Raw genomic sequence first — 23,379 nt, 5'->3', positions numbered from 1 at the left:
ATTTATTTCTCTTCCAGTGTACGCCTGGCCAAGACGAGAAAGCGTGGGCGATGCAATCAGCTGTTTACATGTACTCCTGCCTCCAGGTCCGTCGACGTTGTTTGCTGCTTGCTCATAAGGCCCCTTTTTGGCAAGTCGGGGCGGTTGTAAAACTGTGACGTCATAGGGATGAAAGATCGCTGGCAAAAGTTTGGTATCCGTTAGTTTTAGCAAGGGAAGCGTGTTTCTGTGTTCTTTCCTTGCCCTTGTATTCGTGTATTTCCAGTTATTTTTATGCGATTCATATTCTAGTGTCCGAGTGATGATATGTACTGTAAGCGTATGTCCGCACTATCTCAAGTAAAGGAAAAATACTAATATTTTTTACCATACATTTCCGCTCGATGAAAGTTCCGAAAAATTGTCAGAGCAAAGGCTATCGAAAGGACAACATTTCAGGTTGCTAACATTTTTTACCGGAATGTTAGGAACGTGATTTACAATCCGAATTGCTAGGACTTACCATCGAAGAGGCTGAAGAAGGGCGCCGTTCTTACATTGATAGTTCCAGTTACACGTGAACAGGTCAGTGATAACGGAGCCAGGCCCGTAGCTAGAATTTATCTCCAGGGGGGCTCACGGGTTATCAGGGGGGCTTTGTAAACCAAGTCAATTTAAAAAAAAATATTAAATGAAGGTAAATTATGTGTGTGGGGGGCTGGGGGGTGCTCATTCATTTATAAATATCATATACTACACAAATACTACATTTTTCTACATATTTTAAAACAGCTCTTGAAGTGTTAATTGACTGATACTGAAATTGTCCCTTCCACACCCCATACTATTTTAGATGATGCAGATATGTATATCACACACAAAAAACGCACAATATTTAATCACAGTGCCTACAGTATATTCCACTCCCGGCCGAAGCAATTACACTCCCCTTCCTTCCCAAAACTTGGGAGCTGTTGTTGACCTTTGAGGCAGATGCGGAGGGAACTTGCATGATGACAACAAAGTCACAGATTTCTGTCTAAACGGGAGGTTGCAACAGGGACAGTGAAGGTACAGATAAAGAAGCTCCCCTATGAAAGAACTTTCTGAAGTCTAGAGAATATTCTAAATACTTGCAGCTACTTCTGCTCACAAACAAAATGAGCGAATGTAATAGATGTAGTAGATTCTGTGGATTTATCCTTAAAGTTGTGAGTTGTCTACATTTTCACTCTTCACTGCAAACAAATTATGCAAAGTAGTTTACCTAATGTAAAGGGGGGCTGAGCCCCCCCCTGGCCCCTGCCTGGCTACGGGCCTGAACGGAGCTCTTGCAAGACGTGTGAAGTAGGGATGGTCAAATCTGGATTTTGTACTACGGAGTATACAATCGTGAAATGAGGAAGACAAAACTTAAAATACAGCCCATTAACAGCTTTGTTAATAAATTCTACTTCAAAAATGGAAAAATTGATATGCGTAAACTTGTCTCTCTGTGGAATTCGGATTACCTCAATTTCCGAATTGAGATTTTAAATTTTCTCGGATGCGGATATTTTTGGCCATCCGTAATGTGAAAAGAGCTGTGTTAGGAAGGAGGTTCTGTGTCTGCCATGAGTAAATGTGTCTGTAACCTCGAGAACAAAAAATCTTGATCATTCTTGACACTTGTTTGTTCATTAGAAAACGAGACAATCCTAACCACAAAACACAGGAAGTACTTGAAAAAAATTAAAAATAGAAGCGATTGGGTGCCAAAACTGGGGGGAGCAAGAACAATTTACTTTCTTTTGTTAGACAATGCTTAGCATCGAGAGACCATACCGTAGGGGCAAAAAGTATTGCAAAAATTGAGGGATCTCCTCCTAATCGCCGTCACTGTTTGCAAAGCAAGAACATTTTTTTCCCAATTCGATATCTGAACGGCAGGATTCAAAAAATGAAAAGAAATACTATGAAGCAAACAAAATGGCTCCAGAGCTGCTCTTTTTCCAGTTCTTTCAACACTAACCGTGGGTAAATTATGCTTTTGCTTACTTAAATTTTTTCTGTTCACAATTACATTCATGTATTCTATGTAAATTGTGTTGCCATGCTCTTCAATATGAGTTTTTCCCCTTAAAAACAAGAGCATTCTGAGCTTTACAATGCTGGAAATACCAGACACTCTGAGAAGTTTCATCCTGATGACGTGACAGAAACCTTGCCGGGGTTGTAAACACGGGGGCTGAAGAAAAGCCGTGTTATGACCAGACCTTCCAGAGCGGAGGAAACCAGCGGTCGACGGGCCTTGCTCCTGCCTCTGCATTGCCAGAATGTACGACTTTCTTCAACGCATCTTCGTCACCTTTATTCTGTGCCAAGTGTTTGTGTCATCTGAAGAAGATAACCGTACACAGCGATAGCAGAGACGTAATATTTAGTGTTGTTGAAGTTTTTGACACTTGGTCACAAGCGAAGAGGAAGCAAGAGACTGATTTTACTTTATTTTTGTTGTCTAGCGTCGCTTTTCTTCCACTTTTGACTAACCGCGACGATGAGTGATAATATGATGAAATTCATAAAGGGACACTCACAAAGAACACCCATGCTGAGATTCGAACCCGTGTCACCTGGTATTGTAGCCGAGTAGGTCGGCAGGATGCGAGAGGAGAAAACAAATGACTCTTCAAATTAGTTCGGGACTTTGCCGGAGTTCTCTTCTCGGTTAGTAACCTCGTCGCCTTGTAATCAAGGGGTTCCGGGTTCGATACCCGGTGCAAGCACATAATGGTTCGGATCCCACTTCAACTGTAAGCCAGTCCCAGTTAGCCTATCTGTGCTTAAAGTGGACTTGAAGCAAAAATTCACTGGTTAAGGTGCACGCATATAAACAGTGGCTTGCTGAGTTTCTGAACGTTGTATAAATGGGGATCATTTTAAAATTGTTATTTTCTATTCGTTTTTCTTGAGTTAAGAAGACTTTTGATTGATTGATTTGGTGTTTTAAGTCCACTTTATGCACAGTAAGGCTAATCAGGACTAGACCTACAGTTTAAAGTGGGATCCGAAGCACTATGTGCCTCCACCGGGTATCGAACCATCGGGGAGGCCCCCAAGGAGTTAAGAAGACGGAATGTGTGTTGAGAGGTGAACCTATTTTGTGCCAAAGACCCGTTTGACCCTTGTGGGTGTCCAGAAGAAAGATGGGACGCGAATTAATCTAAAGAACGATATCTTATGTTTCAATGCAAACTGCATTTGTACTGGTTTATTTTATGATAAATTATATGGTAAGCAGTAGCCTATAAATGATTGGAACAAGTGTTCTCAGGTTACAAGCCAGGTTAAATCTATGTTTTCTTCCAACGTTTCGGGCGCATGCATTGCTCTCTCATCAACATAGACTTAACCTGGCTGGTAACCCGAGAACACTTGTTCGAATCACGTCGCCAGGAAAGCTACAATTCCTATTTTAGTACATGTATAAATGATGTTTTCATTCTTGTATAATGCATAGCTTTTGTTCAGGCTCCATATTTTCAGATTGCCATGCATTCCTTATGAAGAAAAAAACGCAAGAACTTGAAGTTACGGCTAATCGAATGGACATTTCGACTTTTCCAACCGTAAATGAAATCTTCAACCTGTCCTTTTTCCGTTCATGTGTTTTTCTACGCCACCCGAAGTTTGTATTACCAGGATAACAAGTAAAATAATACTCCCATAAGCATAATGCTAAGTGTTCTCCCCCTCCATCCAGCGCACAGACCTCTCTTTCCGGTGGAGAAGGAGCAGTTTCGGGTCCTCGCATCTGGCTGTACATGGAAACTGTTCCTCTAAAAACCAACTCCAGTGCATTTTGTTGAGACTTACCTTCCACCGTGACATTGAACCAAATGCCCTTCCGGTTGGTGCGAGGCGACCTGTTGGGGAAGTACACCTGGCACTCGTAGAGCCCAGAGTCAGAGTCCCGGATGTTGGTGAGGTTCACAGACCCAAAACCGTATATGGAGTCCGTTGGGACCCGGTGGATGCGGCCCTGGTAGCTGGGCCTGGCTTCGAGCCTCGTCTCGTGCCACGAAAACACCTCGTCTCCCTGTTGAGAGAGGATTAAGAGATTAATATTGTTGGTCAAACCTAGAATCATTACCGTGGGTACGAGTACGACGTTAACCGCCGCACCACAAAACACGAAATATTACAAATTAAAACGTAATATCGAGTACATTGTACGGTGCATTCATTTTAGCTCCGGGCCCGAAATAGTGCGTGACTGCAGACGGCACGACACGGTGCAGATGCCGGCATTCTCGTCCCGTAACGTCCCGCTTATTTTTGCGCACATATCTTCAGCATGCAGACAATTATATTTATATTGCATAACAAGTACAAACCTGTGTTATAAGAGTTATTTAAAGTGGTGGCCAACTGTATTCACGCAGTCCCGGCATCTTTTGATGAAATTTTGATTGACACGCAAAAGTACATCTTCCGTAATTGTTAGTTAACTTTCTAATAGTCTGGAGGGGAGTAATTTTGGTGTATATATATCGTCCTGTTTTCTACCTTGTTACATTTGTACTTGGTGCAGAGTCTGAAGAAGACCTTGCTAGAAGGTTGAAACGTTACGTTTAGTTTATGATTTATAATTAAATAAATTTCTGCCTTGGTCAGCATATTGAGTTTTTCTTGTTAGTTCTGTTCTTGTATTGTCTTTCAGTTTATCTATAGTTGTGACTTTCACTAGTCAATCATTTACACGATTACATTACTTTAATAAATATTTCTAATTATAACGCGAAGGTAAAGGTACAACTTCTATGGGTGTAAGTATTATTAAAATAACTGAACAATATGCAGTTCACTATTATCTATTTCCAATTCCATTACATCCATTGCTACATAATGACTATGTAGCAACATTAGAATTCCAAATATTATCTAATTTATACAGCGTATAGCGCAATAAATAACATAAAACATAATTAACGTTGTACAAAGTGTTTATTATACATTTTTTAACTGTTATTAGAAAGTGACTTGTATAATATGAAATTAATAATTTCCATAAACATATAATTATATTGTGCGGATTCACAGGACCGTCAGGATTGTTTCCAAAGACTCTATTTTGTAGGGTTCCCCACGTATAATAGTCAGTTAGTTCCGCTCGCAGGGCGGATAAATTTCACCCAACGTGCGGTCACACGTTTCAATTTGGTATTCCAACACGTTATCTTTTCCTAGTTTTTATCAATTGTATGATTCAGTTCTAATATTCAAAATTAATAAAATTATATTAATCAATGAAGGTATTACTTATTATATGCCTTAAAACAATTACAATTCGGACTTAAGTAATTTTCCTAACGGGTGTTTTTCAGTCAGAGTCCTGCCGGGTTAACAATAGCAAGAAAACAATTGGCAAACAGGACAAATATATCAAAAGATGCCGGGAGTGCGTGAATGCAATTGCCCAACACTTTGAGCAACTCTTATAACACAGGTTAGTACACGTTATGCAATATAAATACAGTTTTCTGCATGAGAAGGATATGTGCGTAAAAACAAGCGGGATGTCACGGGTCGAAAATGCCGTCAGCAGAGCCAAAACGCACTTTATATCATCCAATCTACTCTGCAGTCATAATAATTTTTCAGCAAAATATTTTGAAATTCATAAACAAAAGATGTCAAATTAGGAAGAACCAAAACACACTTCACACTTAAAATATTATTGCAGGGTTGCTAAAGGTCCTGGAACACATCAATTGTAATGGGTTCCTCTGCAGGGCTGGAACCTTTTTTCTCGCACAATTTAAATACGGTACAAATATCATTGTAAAACCATTGAAAAAAGGTTTCTGGACCGTATTTAAATTGATCCGAAAAAAAGGATCCTGGACCGAATTGAAATACCTTATAGATAAAGTTCCTTACGGTCCAGAACCCATTTACTCTTGCCGATTTTCTCTCCTGGACCGGAATTGAATTTATTTAAAATTCTTGGACCTTTAACAACCCTGTATTATTGTATCAATATTTTCAACATTTTAGGCATTCATAGGCACTAATCATGAAAATAGGCAATTTTAGGCTAAATGGAATTTCCATAAAATGAATATTGTACAGTGGGATCCACTAGTATTACCCTGCAAATTGTCCATGACTATTTTCATTAATTATTCTCTTACACAGTATGCGTTTTTGAGCGATGGATTTTTATGTATGCTGGTACAGAAGTTGTCAATAGCTTGTTTTGAGTTTTCTTTTAATTCTTGAAGTTCTTATTGGGTCAAATAAAGTGCACGAACATGGTGATGGACAATTTGCACAATAATACTCATGGATCCCACTGTACCCTAAAACATACTCCTGTTTTGAAATTATACGAGTCTGTTCACTGAAATAAAATAGCCATTTAGGACTAAATCTGGGTTTTAGTAATTACATTTGGCGTTGAATGTAGCCAAGGAAAAATGACACCTGACGACGAATTACACCTAGGAACGATATTTCTGGTGGATAATCCTGCAATTCAGGAAAGCTGACCCCTCTGTGCGTCACTTGAACAGCCACAGAGGGAAAGATGCGAAGCTCCTTCAAGGTTTCTAGACGTCGGCTGGACAAGTTCAACTCTTTGTCTACACATGACGTAATTTTATTGCCTTTTGCCTGGTGAGTTCATTCATACGTGAAGAGTAACATTTGCTGCTTCTGTGTTCTCCTGAAGAACCCATTCATGCTCTGGCGCTGACCTCCATTCGTCAATCAAGAGAATTGGGCCTGGCACGCTGCCACCTTCTGGCCAACTTCCTAAATACTGACAGCTCACACTCAGGGTCTTACGAATTGTCCATTATTAGAGTGCGAGGGGCACAGAGTCAGAGCATGAGCTTCTCTGGCAGAAACATTGCCGATAAATTCGATTACGAATCATATTTCATATTCTGTACAGTGGTGTGCATAAATATTACCAAGCGAATTGTCCATCACCATGTTTTATACTGTTTGTGTCGCGCAAGAATTGAAACAAAAAGTCAAACAAGCTATTGACAACCCCTGCTCCAGTATTAGCAAAAATCTGATCCTTAAAAAAAAAGAACACGTAGGTTGCCGGAGAAAATTTCATGAAAATGGTCGTGGACAATTTGCCGAGCAATACTTGTGTACAAGACATTTAAAATAAGCATAGCATTAAATTTAGAAAATTTCGCTTTAAATGCAGGGAGCATGGGCATCGGTAGAATCTTTGCTACGGGATTGGGAGGGGGGGGGGGTTCCATGCTTTTGATAAAACTTTTTAATAGAAATAACAACAACAATAATTATTATTGCCATGGTTATAATTGTTATTTATTATAAATTAATAAAAATAAACCAATTTTATTCCCTATGTATTATTATTATTATTATTATTATTATTATTATTATTTTGAAATAATTGGATATACTTTCTTACCCGATTCACCAAGTGAATGAATATCCTGCACAACTATTTACATTTTTTAAAAAAATTCATGCAGTTAATGTATTGAAACTCATAGTTACTGTATTTTATTATTAACTATTTCACACCTCGTTGAAGGAAAGGCGTTACAAGTTGTGGAGAAATTTTACTAACAAATATTATATCGTGTGGCTTCTCTCTCTCTCTCTCTCTCACACACACACACCCACACCCACACACACACACACACACACACACACACACACACACATATATATATATATATATATATACTATCAAACCACTTATTCTTTGGATTAAATAGTAGAATATAACAATGTAACCTGGTTTTTGCATTATTTGGATGTGATGTAGTTCGAATTTTGGTTATTCTATTCGAATGCTGACAAATGAACTTTATTTTTGTTATTAAGAATAACAAGTTTCTGCGTTTCGTAACTTCAAAGGAACGATGCTAAGTTCCAGGGGAGTTCGACGGACAGGTTCAACCCCCTCTCCTTTCTGGCGCCCATGAGAGAGGGGGAGAGAGTAAATGGGTTGGAAACAAAGAAGGGAGAGAGATAGAGAGAGAAAGAGAGAGAGAGAGAGAGAGGAAGGAAGGAAGAGAAGCAGAGAGTCGAGGGAATGAGGAATAAATAAGTCAGAGGGGTAGAGAGAAGGAAGGGAAATGCAGACTATCGAAAGAGAGAGAGAGAGAGAGAGAGAGAGAGAGAGAGAGACAGAAAGAGAGAGAGAGAGAGATGTCAGAAAGAAAGAAAGATAGAGGAAGAAGAGAGAGGGAAAGAGAAAGAAAACGTCAGAAACAAATTAGAAAATAAAGTGGTAGAGAGAGAAAGAGAGAGAGACAGAAAAATGAAAGACAGATAGAGCGATAGATATGGAGAAAGAGAGACAGAAATATAATGAGTGAGAGAGGAAAGAGAGAGAGAGAGAGAGAGAAAATGAATGAAAACTCAGAAAGGAAGAAAGAAAGATAATAAAGTAATCAGGGAAAAGAGAGAGAGAGAGTGGTAGAGATGGAAAATTTAGAGATAGAGAATAAAGGGAGACAAAAAGAAGGAAAGAGGAAGAGTAATGGGAAAAGAAAGGGAGAGAAATAAATAAAAAGGAAAAGTCAGAAAAAAGGAGGAGGGAATAAATGGAGAGGCAGAAAACGAAAGAGAAAGAGAGGGATTGAAAGAGGAAGAAAACGTCAGAAAAAGGAAATAGACAAAGACGGGAGGAGAAAGATATCAAAAGAAAGAAAGAAAGAGACAAAGAAATGAGAGAATAAGCTAAGAGGGAGAGAGGGACAAAGAATGAAAGAGAATAGAAGCGAGAGCGATAGATACAGAGAAAGGGAGATAGGTAAAGAGAAAGATGTATTGATGTATCCTCATTACAAGCTCATGTCGTGAACGCTCAATTTGCTAAGAATAAAACGCTTCCTGCCGGCGGTTTGCAATGCATGGAAAATTGCAACATTTTTCGGCCTTGCACAGAGAATAACGGAAGAGTAGACAAAGTGGAATCGGCAATTACAGCGTGCGTGCACAGGAAAAGGTAGGCAGTAAAACTCAGGCTCAAATAAGCACGTTGAATCATCTGAAGCAGGGGCGCAGTGAATCAAACATTGATCTCAAAGCAAGCAATATTGTGGTTTGAGTATCCACCAATGTGGATCTTGGGCGCGATTCACGAACTGTTAGTACGAGGGTCACTATTTATATTTTGAGCCTAATAATGAAAAAACAGGAATTTGGCATTGAAAACTGCTTTATTGTTTTTCGAAGTATTCTCCTTTATGGTCAATACACTTTTGCATTCGTTCGAACCATTTGTCAAAGCAGTTTTTCCAATCTTCTTGAGACACCTCCATAATATGGTTTTTGAACGCATCAACGGCGTCTTCCGCCGACGAAAATCATTGTCCATGACATTCGGGAACAAGAAGAAGTCATTGGGTGCCAAATCAGGACTGTACGGCCGATGACCCATCAATTCGATTTTTTGACTGTTCATAAAGTCGGTTGTTAGACGAGATGTGTGACAGCTGGCATTGTCTTGATGAAGAATGATCCGACGGCGTTTGTTTGTTTTCCGTATTTGACCGAAGACCTCTGGCAAACAAATTGTTATGTACCATTCAGAGTTGACCGTTCTACGTTCCTCTAAAGGCACAGTTGCCACATGACCAGTTTCCCCGAAAAAACAGGCGACCATTTGTTTCGATGTGCTTCGAGCGCGAACAACTTTTGTTGGATTGGGTTCATCTTGAAACACCCATACAGTCGACTGCTGTTTACGTTCCGGCTCATATGCATATATCCATGATTCGTCACCTGTTACAATCTTATATACGTCTTTTGAATCACCACGATTGTGTTTATTGAGCATTTGTTTGCACCAATTGACGCGAGCGTCTTTTTGAGTTTTTGTCAAATTGTGTGGGATCCAACGAGAACATACCTTTCTCGCAGCTAAATGATCATGTAATATTTTACATGCTGGTGGAACTAATGCCTACGGTTGCCTCAATCTCACAGTATGTCACATGACGATCTTGCAGTATTAGGTTTTGCACAGCATCAATGTTTTCTTGAACAACAACTGATTTTGGACGACCTTCGCGAATCTCGTCGGTGAGCGAATGGCGGCCACGATTAAATTCGTTATACCAGCATTTCACAGTGGCAAAGGATGGGGCTTCATCGCCAAATGTGGAAGTAAGTTGATTGATGCACTCTTGTCTTGATAATCCACGTCGAAAATCGTATAAAATCATCGCACGAAAATGTTCACGAGTTAATTCCATTTTATTGTTGTCGCGCAATCTCCAAGGCAACATAAACAACACAAATGAAGCTATTGACAAACCATTTGAAGTACGTTATGGTCAATAATGCCAGACGATTCCGTGTAGTGTTGCCCACGAGACGAGACTTTGGCCTGTCTCGTCTCGTGGAGTCTCGTGGAAATGCTGTCTCGTCTCGAAAATATTCGTTTGTCTTATGACACATGGTCAATCTCGTCTCGTCTCGAATTTTTAAAAGCCTGTCCCGTCTCGTCCCGTGGGCAACACTAATTCCGTGCAAACGTCAAATCGCGCCTAACTTCAATCAGTGTTGCCAAGGCTCAAAATATAAATAGTGGCCCTCGTAGTCCGATATGTGGTCTAATATGTAGCCACGTCAGGCTTGTGGTCAAATTTGTAGTCATTTCCTGAATTTGCGATTCTTGAAACGGTCTACAGCAGTCTACAGGCTGCAGTCTATTACATATCGGGCCACAGTTGTGGACAGTTCTTGCAGGACCCTTTTTAACCCCCCCCTGTCTCGTCTCGATTCTAATAGGTTAATAGCGTAACTGGTGGAATCATTGTGTATGAAATTAAAATATTATTTCTTTTGATATTGTTATTATTGTCATAAAACATTTTAATGCTGATCATGGCAAAATTTATTGTATAAAAATACAGTAAATACACTAAAGACACTAGTGTATTTTTTGCATTTGAATATTTTCTTAAACATGGAAACAAGGCTTAATAGTGTTACCATTGTACAGTGCGTTCGTTTTGGCTCTGGGCCGAGATACGCGTGAACAACTTTGAATAACTCTTATAGCACAAGTTAGTACTTGCTATGCAATATAAAAGTAATTGTCTACATTCTAAAGATATGTGCGTAAATAAGAGAGACGTTACTGGACGAAAATTCCGGCATGTGCGCCATGTCATGCGCTATCTTGGCCCAGAGCCAAAACGAACGCACTGTAGGAAGAACAACTCAATATGCTGACCAAGGCAGATATTTATTTTATTATAAAACAAACTAAACGTAACGTTTCAACCTTCTAGCAAGGTCTTCTTCAGACTCTGCACCAAGTACAAATGTAACAAGGTACAAAACAGGATGATATATATACACAAAACATTACCCCTCCAGACTACCATGTTACATTTGTACTGGGTACAGAGTCTGAAGAAGACCTTGCTAGAAGGTTGAAACGTTACGTTTAGTTTATGTTTTATAATAAAATTAATATCTGCCTTTGTCAGCATATTGAGTTTTTCATATCATGGAAACAAGGCTTAATGGTGTTATAACTGTAGGAAGTCATGTGTACGAACGCCTACTGTAGATTCAGCAACGGATGACGTCACCTGATGCTAATTCACGCATTGCGATCAACTCGCCCCCTTCCCCGCATAGGATATTTGATGAGTGTAATTTAGATCTACACCAAAATTAATTTGAGGATTAAGTTCATTTTTCTGCGTGCAGAAAGCAGTGTTTATGTGAATGCATTATGTGGAAGAAAGGCTGTATTTTCACCTATTTGAGGCTGTCTCGTAACACTATACACTATTATTATTTAAAGTTCTCCAAGCTCCTTGCACCATGCCATGAGGCATATATAGGGGGTTAGGGTCCCACATATTATATCTCGCCATGTTAGAGTGATGTGATCAGCACCACGTTCCGGCCACCTTTACCCCAAGTTAAGGCCGGAAAAATTCTCACCTTAGATCACCCACCCCGGGAATCAAACCCGGGTCTCCCGCATGGAAGTCTTACACCCTACCGATTTTTTTTTAAAGGAAGACCTCTAAGCAACAGCCTTCCCGCACATCATACTCATATCAATTAATCTCTCTTTCATTCAGGACAAACAGGGCCTCCCCGATGGCGCAGTGGTAGCGTCGCCGCCTTGTAATGAAGGTGTCCCGGGTTTGATACCTGGTGGAGGCACAAGTGGTTCGGATCCCACTTTAATCTGTAGGTCCAGTCCCGATTAGCCTTACTGTGCATAAAGTGGACTTAAAACACCAATTAAACAACGTTCATTCAGGTCAAACGAACACAAACGCCCATGTCTTAACCGAGATTCGAACCCGGAACCCCTGGCGTCGTACCGCGCTGTGCTAACCACTCAGCCACGGAGGTCGACTAAATATCAGTTTAATTCTTTTGTTTTGAGTTTAAGTTCACTGTATGCACAGAAAGGCTAATCGGCACTGGACCTACAGTTTAAAGTGGGATGTCCCTCCACCGAGTATCGAACACGGGGCCCCTTGAATACAAGGCAAAGATGTTACCACTACGCCATCAAGGAGGCTCTTTTGAGTAGACTACAGAGGCTCCGTTATTATTATTGGAGAAAGTTCATTGTATAAGCAGTGTGGTATTTGGAGATGAAATAAGAGGGAATCTATTCTGTTTAAAAATTCCCGTATCTCTTTTCTAGTGTTACGGCGGGCGGCCTGCATGCTGGCAAGGGAAGCGTGGAGCGGAGAATACGCAGCAGATCAACCAGACAACAGCGCTGGCGCAAGAGGTACGACGTGGCGGAAGGAAGTACTACGCGCACCTTGTTCTACAGGCTGCTGCGTATCATATCGCACTGGATTGGTCGCTTCCCTTGCCAGCATGTAGACAGAGTACACAAGAGCTATAGTCTTTGGTGAGGAGACACTACATCCTTATATAATAATCGTTGACGTGACTCACCGCCTTCCTGTAGACGAGGATGTAAGGCACTGCCTTGCCCGCCGTGGGGAACACCAAAGGACAGTCGAAGACGGCTGAGTCTCCCACGGACACCGTGATGAAGGTGGCCTCCTTCGCCTCAATGCACACGTACGAAGAGACTGCGGCTGAAACAAACAACAAACGTCATATGAGCGACAACCAAGTGCAGAAAGAAACATGCCAGAGGAGAGAGAGAGGAAGGGGAAAAAATAGGGAACAGAGGAAATCAAAGAGAGACAGAGAGATGATATACAGAAAAATGCATGATAAATGCATTCCGAATATAATTCTTTTGGTGTATATAACATGTATAACTTTCATGTACAATATATGTTTTACAGATATACAACATGGAGCGACGTAAACTAAGAAAATACATATGCAACATGCTAACGCTAAATTGTGTACGTATTTAAACTTCATATACAACATATATTATTTAAATACATTACATTACAGAAAAGAATCATATCGCGAGCAAAGAGAGCAAGAATATTTTTAGATCCAATTTTTTGCAAACTGAAAACAATTTGATTTAACAGGGTGCAAATAATTTTACGGGCGCCATGGCATTCTCTCTTTTACAACTTTTTGTCATTTAGATCCTTCGGCGTCCAGAGCCGACTTCCGCCGCTTCCTAGCTACGGCTCTGAATTTGGACTGAAAAAAGCAGGTAGGTATTGCAAGCAAAGCGAGGAAGAAAATTTTACGAAATGTATTTTTATTTTCATAAAATTTGAGGTCGAAGGGGACAATTGCCCCTCAGATGTCCTTGGCCTTCAATGTTTGCCCCCTAGAATTCCCTGCCCCGCCTGTGGTTCCGCCACTGCATAAAGAGGAGAGGGAGGGGAAAGAGAAAGATGAGAAAACAGAGAGAGGAGAAAACATGGAAATACAGAGGAAGATTTAGAGAGAGAAACACAGAGATAAAAAGTGAGGGAAAGAGAAAAAGACAGAAAGAGAAAAAATATACAGGCACAGAAAGGAAGAGAGAGCGATATACAGAAAGAGAAATAAGAAGAGAGAAAAATAGAAGGAGAAAGAGATTAACAGATAGAATTTAGTTTTTATGAATAAATAAACTCGCTCGTGCAGTTTCATGACATCTGTAACCAGTGAGGTATTTGTAGGGGGTGATGGGGAATTCCCCCTCTCTGCTCGATAAATTTTATCTCCGGGGGGAATGATATTTGGGGGGGGGGGACAAAAATTATTGGCAATTTAGTTACTTCTTCCCATTTCGCCATTCAATTGCAACATTTTCAGTCCGACAACTGGAAGCTCAATTTGGCAAACGCAGATGTGGCCTCAAGCTCTGCTCTATTCGTGGAACTGTCAAACAAGCGGCAAGGGTTGAAGACCAACTCCCCTCTTCCTTTTTCTTTGTCCACGGAATTTGGCAGGATTATGCAACCACAATGAATGTGCAAGTTGCAAATGAGTTGTCACATGACTCGTACTTGTCACCACAGAATATGTCATTTTGCTAAGAGCATTCCCTGACATTCGCTACAAGACTCGGCAGCAAGCGACCAAGCGTCAGCGCTTGTCTTTCCCGTTGAACGGGGTGCGCGACAGTCGCACGCTACAGTCTGCTTATTTCGCTCTCTTTCCCTTTCTGTTGACGTTGCAGACTGACGCCAGTATAATCCTCTCTCGGAAGTTGTGTTGTGTCGTGTCCGTGTGTTGAAAATTGTGGCTTAATATGGCACTACAAAAGTTTTCATTACAACAAAGGATTTATCTTGTCGAGTGTTACTTCGGAAAGAGGAATTGTGGAGAAGTGCGAAGACGTTTTGCGACGAAATTTCCTGGTGTTCCCGTTCCACATAGGATCACTATATTAAACCTCGTAAAAAAGTTTAGAGTAACAGGGTCAGTTCTGAATAAAAGTGGAAAGAAAAACCCACGTGTACTTACCGAGGAAAAACTCGATGAGATAGGACAAAGGTTAGAACAGTCTCCTCGGAAATCTATCCGCCGCCTCTCGCAAGAAACGGGTGTTTCAAAAACCACAGCAGTTAGAGCTGCTAAAATTCTTAATCGGGACAATTACAGTAGACGAACTTGCACGTGTATATGCTAATTTCCTTCGGAGATGCCAGGAATGTGTTGAAGCAGAGGGACATCATTTTCAACACCTTCTGTAGTCAAGGTTAGTATGAAAACTGTAATTTTAATAGCCGTCTCTAGCGACTGTCGCGGACCCGTTCACCTGGAAAGACAAGCGCTGACGCTGGGCCGCTTGCCGCCGAGTCTCGTAGCGAATGTCAGGGAATGCTCTTAGCTAAAGAGCACACATGTTCTTTAAAAAATGACTTTGTAAAGGGCTATTGCTCTCACTTCAAAAATTCCACGTAGGCTATCTTCGCGCACTATTGTCCCTCTCATACAGAGCATTCCCTGACATTCGCTACGAGACTCGACGGCGTCAGCGCTTGTCTTTCCCGGTGAACGGGGTCCGCGACAGTCGCTAGAGTCGGCTATTTATATTACAGTTTTCATATTGTGTACTAACCTTGACTACAGAAAGTGTTGAAAATGATGTCCCTCTGTTGCAACACATTCCTGGCATCTTCGAAGGAAATTGGCATTTACACATGCAAGTTCTTCTACTGTAATTCTCCCGATTTCTCGTTTTAACTCACGGATGGTGTGCGGATTGTCTTTGTATACTTTATTGTTTTAGATTTCCCCATTTTTCTTTCCATTTTTATTCAGAACTCACCCTGTTACTTTAAACTTTTTTACGAGGTGTAATATAGTGGTCCTATGTGGAACGGGAACACCAGGAAATTTCATTGCAAAACGACGTCGCACTTCTCCACAATTCCTCTTTCCGAAGTACCACTCGACAGGATAAATCCTTTGTTGTAATGTAAACTTTTGTGGGGTGCCATATTAAGCCACAATCTTCAACACACAAGACACGACACAACACAACTTCCGAGGGAGGATTATACTGGCGTCAGTCTGAAACTTCAACAGAAAGGGAAAGAGAGCGAAGGCAGGGAGAGAGGAAAAAACAGACTGTAGCGTGTGACTGTCGCGGCTCCTGTTCACCGGGAAAGACAAGCGCTGACGCCGGGCCGCTTGCCGCCGAGTCTCATAGCGAATGTCAGGGAATGCTCTGTAGATATTCTGGAATGGAATTGTGTGATAAATTTAAACTGTTTTATGTATGTAGTTACCATGCATACCTTAAGTTGAATTAATCTTGCAAAGCGTAAATTAGTATATTATATAAAAGCAGTACAGGAGAGTAATTTGTGCAAGTTTGCTAGGGTTTACGTCACTGGACACGCATTCACTCACTGAACGCTGAGAAGCATACCTGTTATGGTGAAAACGACGAGGGGAGAATAGTTCTTCCTTGTGGTGATCGACGGTGGCGACATCTCTTGGAAGGTTCGAAGTTGTATTTCCTGATCTTGCCTGAAAAAATAATAGGATTTAGACCTAGCGGAACATGATGATTACATACTTATAATGTTCCGTTCTTTACTGGTATGGCTGTCTAAAATTAATACTAATTTCCATTAAATTAAAATGAGCCTCATATTTAAATATGAAATTGTGGAGGTAAGAAAATTCAAAGTAAACACATAATTACAAAAAGAATTATGTAACGCAAGGCTTTTTTCGTAACAAATGTAGTCCATGTATGAATATTAAAATGTTACTTTAATTTCTTTAGCAAACAATAGTATTAAAACATACAAAATGAATCTTTCGTAACGAGTAACAGCCAGTATAATCCTCCGCAGGACTTGTGTTGTGATGTCCATGTATGTTTGTGAATGTTCTTTCATCTCATATCATCTGATCACAATCTTTAGCGTAGCGATTAACCAAAACCGACACATAATAAGAATCAGAGACACAACTACTGTTACTTACGAACAGTATCTAGCACACGACAACGGGTCGGGATACACAAAAACAAACATATGAAAGTTAAACGAGTATAGGTGGAAACGTTATGACCTTGCATACTCACTGTGATGTGTTCCCAAGCATTGTCATTTGTTTTCGAACTGGAAAACGTTCCACCTCACTTCACACTCTACCTTCAAGCTCCCCAACATTGTCGAATTGCGAGAAGCAGGAAGAATGCTGGGAAATGATAATCCCCAGGCAATATTAAGGAGTGGGAAGCCTCAGGAGAGACCGAGAGAGTGCCTCGATAATGGGAGGGAAAAGCTCCAGTTACCTTAAGGAACAGCTCAGAGGGGTAAAGAATTTGAATCATAGCAGTAGTAGACGAAACGTTACTAATACGTTCGGTAGGACAAGACTAATTACAAGCAGTGGCGTACCCAGTTATTTCTTTGAGCTTGTTTAAGGTTTTTAAAGTCCAATTTATGCACAGAAAGACTAATCATGGCTGGATCAGCAGTGTAAAGTGAAATCCGAACCACTATGTGCCTCCAACGGGCATCGAACCCGAGACACCTTGATTAAAAGGCGACGAAATTACCGCCATCGAGGAGGCATATGGCCATAAACGACGATTTTTCAGATTTGTTTCATGACTTGTATAAGTGCACGTTGTCATACAGAAATTTAGGGCATTCATTTACTCGTTTGTATCTTGCTTATTTTCTACTCGAACTCGGGAGGTCGAAAGTCGAATCTGCTAGATCGATGTCTCAAGTGGTGGACACGCGTCACTACACAGGGTTATTACAAATGATCTTCCCGATTTCAGACACATGTAAATCACGCTTAATGAATCTCAGATACAAAAAAGATTATATCAATGTAAAGAGTAACTCATAAAGTTATATTTCATTACCTCACAAGTGTTCATTGTGAGCCTTTGGTAACTTGACACACATCTAGCTTGCAGTCAAGGTTCTGCCAAACAAGCTGTAGCATATCACGATCGATTTCTTCCTGGGTGGGGGGAGGGTGTTGTTAATGATAGAGTCTACCAGCCACCATTTCCACAGACCATGCTTGACCTGCAAGCACGCATCACAGATTCCATTCCATCGTGATATGTGACAGGAGCTCGACTACAGGCTAGATATGTGTCGAGTTACCAAAGGGGCTCACATTGAACACTTGTGAGGTAATGAGGTAATTAAATATAACTTTATGAGTTACTCTTTACATTGATAAACCTTTTTCTAGCTGAGTTTCATTAAGCATGATATACATGTGTCTGAAATTTGGAAGATCATTTGCAATAACTCAGTACAAGATTGGTACGAAGATAGAGTTTCTTTCCTGATGTCCAGAACATCACTTCCTTCCACAGTGGACTTCCTTCTTTCGTTATTTTGCACGAAGAGAACCGTCGCATTATCTCCCTCGTGCACACACTCATTCTTTCACGCGATGTCGAAGACGAAAAAAAGGGGGTGGCCGTAGATATGTATCAGTGGAAAGAACCCACCAGAAGACAGGAAAGCAGACATAAAAAGGCAACAATGTTCTAATTGCCACACGTAGTCAGCCCTATATTTTGCCATGTTTTCCTGCATTTGAAGCTTTCATTTTTTTAGTTACAATACTGGTAAGGGGAGTTATGACACCACATCAACTTTCCCTCCTGTACACGACAATGACCATGAGTGTAGAACAGATTTTCACAGTGTGGCATTTGGCATCGCAAAAATGCTGAATTTTTCCCTTCCCGAACATCTGACTTAAAGAAAGAAAATTCTCTGCCGATCCCGCTTACCTCCAGTGTGCTTAAACATGGGAAAGAGGACATTTCATACCCGTATCCACAATTTTTATTTCATTTCGGGAGGGGCTCATCCCTCATCAACAACCGCCATCTAAAAGCGAAAAAGTAAGGGGTAGAAGCCCTGAAGAAGAATTTCTCATAGCTCAGTTGGTAGAGCATCTGACTACCACGCGGAAGACACGGGTTCGAATTCCGGAGCAGCTGATTTGGACGAGGAAATTTTTCAGTCATATCCCTGTTTCTGCGCAGCTCTAAGGCCCACCCAACCTCGTATCAATAGGTACCTGGGGGCAACCCTGAGGGAGGGGTAAAGGCGGCCGGGCATGATGCTGATCACATCATCCCAACTATAGTCAAGATCAAGAATATGTGGAGCAAAATCTCCACATCACCCCATATGTCTTCATGACATGTATGCACAGGGGTATCTTTACCTTACCTTATTACAACTTAATATACAGGATGTTTATTTCTGCTAAGGAAGTCAAATTAATTATAATTATATACTATTTCCAACTAAACATTTGTAGTATTTCGGAGGGATTTCAGCCTTCAGAGTCCGTCTTGTTACTTGCCTGGAGCACTTTGAACACATTCCATAAAACTCCCTGTGATGCTTCACTTGTGGTACACCCTGTACAGGCCATGCGTCACGAATGGGAGAGGAAAGAAGAATTTACAGGATTCTTGTTGGGAAACCTGATGCTAAGAGACCTGCAGGAAGGCCAAGACGAAGATGGAAGGATGTGATGAACCTCAAGGCAATCGGTAATAATTGGATTGATCTTGCCCAGGGTAGGGACAGATGGAAGGATTGTGTTGCTGCAACCATAAATATTCGGGTTTAAGAAGGCTAGTTGGTAAACGTTACCGATTTCGTACAGAAGAATTTTTGGGTAAACCCAATGTAATTGCCGCCACTGGTTCATCCAGAAGGGAAGAGATCTCCTACGCGAATGCCACCCCCATAAACAAAGCATTAGAATTCATGAAGGGAGCCGAGGAATGACAAATCGCTGGCTCTGCTGGTGGCCGCGTAAAGTGCTTTTAATTACCAGTTGAGGAGACGTGGGCAGCGCAGCTGGCGGGCTTTGTCCTTCCCTTGGAGCTTCCTGGAGATTTCTCTCTCCAGAGGGAACGTGTTTCGAGTTAGAAGAATCAGGGGCGATCGGAGAGCAAGTCCGAATCACACGGAACTGGATTTCCAGTAGGAATGCCCTAGTTGGCACTGAACTGGCTACTCATTTGCTTGTTTTCGCCTCACACGACACTTGTTACCCGTACTTGTCGATAGACTTTTGTGCCGCAATGCCTTGTGGGAACAAAAGTCTACCGAGTTCGGATATTGCATAAACTATATAGTTGCAGTGGCGCAGGAACGAGAGGGTACAGGGGTTCGGTATCTTCTAAATCCTTTGATCCCATTTTTATTCCCCTCAAATAATTTGACTGAGACAAGATGCTGTAGTGAAATAATCTCGTTCTGACTAGTTAAACGAAAAACCAGTTATTTTGTCTACATTATCTTCCTAAAGGAATTCAAGTCACCGTGAACCTATTATAATAGATTGTGGTACTAATTGGTCTGTGCTCACAGAGAACTTTTTAAGGGACTGCAAGGCGATGGAACGAGCCCTCAAACACATCTGTTCCAAATTTTATATATTTTTAAAAACTGAAAATTATTTTGTAAATACTTTTTGTTATTGGAAGTTCAAGGTTATGCACGAACACACACACACAAAGATCAAAATCTCTATAAATTTAAATTTATATGGATTTCGGACTTTGTACTCCCCAAATTGAAAATGTATATATAGTAGCAGGGGTGACTAAAAGGTTTTGAGCCTGGCGATGAAGGATGAAACTTAATAGACATCTAACAGATGTTTCCTGGACAACCAGAATTGAATAAGCAAAACTGGATGTATATCCAAAAATGGGTATGTAAAAACTTGATATCCAACGGACTCCAACACTATCCATTGATCTAAACTAGACATTTTGAATATCCAATGGATGCCCCTTGGAGATTTCTGCTGTATGGGTGATGGGTGTATGTGATGATTCTGATAAAGGAGACACATTTCTATTGTGTCATTCAACAACGTTCAGCCTGTGTGCATATTGTTGATTTTGATAAATGGGTTATGCCACACAAAAGAACATTCTCCACTTGGAAGTGCAACTCAAGTAGGCGAGTTGCGAGAGCATCTAGTGGCTGCCAGTTATCATATTTCCCTCGCTTTTCCCTTCTGAGTGGCATCTCATGTCGCCAATTAAGCAATTGCAGACGCGAAAGGCCAAAATGGCGTCAGATGACCGACCAACAGCCGCGCCCACCTCCTCTCCTCGATCTAGGTGGCGCTGGTGGTTGGCGGCCAAAGTAAGGTTCAAAAAAACGTTCTTGCATGTCGAACAATTTGGGCGCCACTATTCTTAATAATGGCCTTTGTGGCTGAACCGAATTTATGCAGAGAGAAAATGCTCGGTTCATGGCGAACAGCGAGCAAAAACTTCAATATGAAGAATTTCAAGATCCAATATTGTCAATTGAACATACCGTTGAGGTTTTCCCCTCACGCTGCTCTGCCTCTTTAGGTCAATCGCGGCGATGATGATAAAATTGATGAAGGGATACTCACAAACACAAGGAACTTTCAGACCGAAGCAATAAGGGCAGCGTGTGACTTGGAAAAAAAAAATCAGAAATAGGTAAATGCCTCCCGTCCAGGGGGAAATTTATAACTTTTGGCCCTTAGACTATCCTTTGTTTTGGACCCTGCTGACATTATTACTATTATTATTATTACTGTTATAATTATTATTATTATGATTACTATTACTATTATCATTAACAGTTTTGTTATATTACTAACATTTGTAAACTTTAAAATATAGACACATCTGATTAAAAAGTATACATTAAACTTAGCTTTCGTTGATGCAAGAAGTTATTTAAACGCTAGAAGCTTCACGATTAATGCTGCTACCAGTGATGTGCCGAAAGTGACATTTTCAACTATATTGGTTCCTAACGAAATGAAAAGAATCCTATTTACAACAACATTTATCTTCTCTTCTATTATCAACTATGGAAGAAGATAAATAGTATGCAAAAAACAACAACAGATGGCAGTCGTGAGTCAAGAGTGGTCTTTTCCCCTTTAAAACACTAGAATATTTCCTATATTAGGTATCTTCCTAGGTGAGAAATTGTTCGAATTTGGAAGAAAGAGTATGAAAATTTCTCCTCACACATCAGCAACTGACACGCAGTATAATTTTCTTTTAATTCCAAGGCGCCCTTTGCTAAGTTATCACCTTTCGCCATGTTGTTTACATAGATTACGTAATCTACGTGTATAAAATAGTCTACGTGTAGAATGTAGACTATGGTTGTTTACGTGGAGACGCACATCACTGGCTGCTACCTTGGACCCAACGCGGTACTACTATTTCTCCCAGGATTTAAAATGCTACCACCTATATGCCAGTTTGAATAGAGTCGCGGACACGGCACCGACCTTGTTTTTTTTACACAATTTTTTTAAGTTTTCGTTAAAAAAGTTTAAGATTTTGCCTCTAGTTTTATCAAGACACTTTTGAACATTCAATTTTGGTAAGTACACGGCACTGATTCTTTCAGTTTTAAGTTATAGTTTGACCAGTGGCGTACGCAAGGGGGGGGTTACGGGGTTTAAACACCCCGCTTGAGTTTGTGAAATATTATGAAAAATGCCGTGGAAAAAATTAAATGGTCAATTTATGACAGTCAAAGACCTGGGACAATACTATTACCATTACTACTTCTACTACTAACAATAATAATAATTTGAATTATTATTTCCATGCAGCATGGAGAAAAGCACAGAATTCCAAACACACGCGTCTTTCAGAGTGATGCCTTGAAAATAACCACGAGTTTTTGAAAATAAAATATGAGGGTAACTATGATTTAAAAGAGAGAAAAAAATTGTATCTCAGTTGCAACAATGTTCAATACACTGCTGTACGCAGGATTTTTTTCGCGAGGGGCTGGAATAGTAAATGTAGATAGCACATGGCTTCGTTTTGGAGGGCAGGATGCATAATAAAATATTTCGTATTTTTGGAGCTTTTCAGTCTATTAAAATTGTATTCGAAGACAAAAATGGTAATCGGGACTCACTTGAAAACAGGTTTCGCATTTACACATGTTGATGATTTTTTAAAGTTCTTAACGGATTTGTACTTGAAAATTCTGATTGTCTCAAAATTTCGGTAGGGGCTGTAACACCATCGGCTACCCCTCCACGTACGTCAGTGTTCAACGAACATGCATTTTTTTGTGTGAACAATGAGAATTGACTAAATAAAGTTAATGGTGCGTTGTAAGAGGCTAATGTATAGACAAAGGCTAGGCGGAGAAGAATAGTCACCAGTCCGCCTTCCCATTGTTTACCGCAGCAAGTTTGAACGTCTCTCTTTAAAATGTCTCACCTTGTTGACTAGACAATTATTCAAACGACAATAAGCTTAACTATTGTAAAATGTTTTGTTGGTAAGAACAGCGAGACAATCCAGATGTGAATCATCGGGGACATTTATGCGGGGAAGAAGCCGGAAAAATTCCAACCAATTTCGGAAATCGAATCCGGATCTCACGCGTGATTGTCAGACGCTCTACCGACAAGACCATCGCAGCTCCTTGGATGAGTCCCATACTTTGATTATTTCAATTTAATATATTT

The 23,379-nt window shown here is 40.5% G+C and overlaps 1 protein-coding gene across 5 annotated transcripts in view; it reads right to left on the bottom strand.

Annotated features, from left to right (window-relative positions):
• LOC146000185 (protein borderless-like) overlaps positions 1 to 23,379 on the bottom strand; it is a 61,831-nt gene that overhangs the window by 34,555 nt on the left and 3,897 nt on the right. For all 5 annotated transcript variants that reach the window (XM_083137539.1, XM_083137541.1, XM_083137542.1 and 2 more), the window contains exons 2-4: positions 16,280 to 16,380; positions 12,925 to 13,070; positions 3,835 to 4,057 (exon numbers count right to left, since the gene is read on the bottom strand). In XM_083137539.1, the coding sequence (XP_082993665.1) occupies positions 3,835 to 4,057; positions 12,925 to 13,070; positions 16,280 to 16,343 (433 nt within the window). In that variant the 5' untranslated portion in view covers positions 16,344 to 16,380. The remainder of the gene's footprint in view (positions 1 to 3,834; positions 4,058 to 12,924; positions 13,071 to 16,279; positions 16,381 to 23,379) is intronic.

This window comes from Lepisma saccharinum, chromosome 16, assembly GCF_977018435.1.
Source record: "Lepisma saccharinum chromosome 16, izLepSacc3.1, whole genome shotgun sequence".
NCBI classification, from domain to species: domain Eukaryota; kingdom Metazoa; phylum Arthropoda; class Insecta; order Zygentoma; family Lepismatidae; genus Lepisma; species Lepisma saccharinum.
The sequence above is the reverse complement of the archived record's forward strand: the minus strand, read 5'-3'. Positions and strand labels throughout refer to the sequence as shown.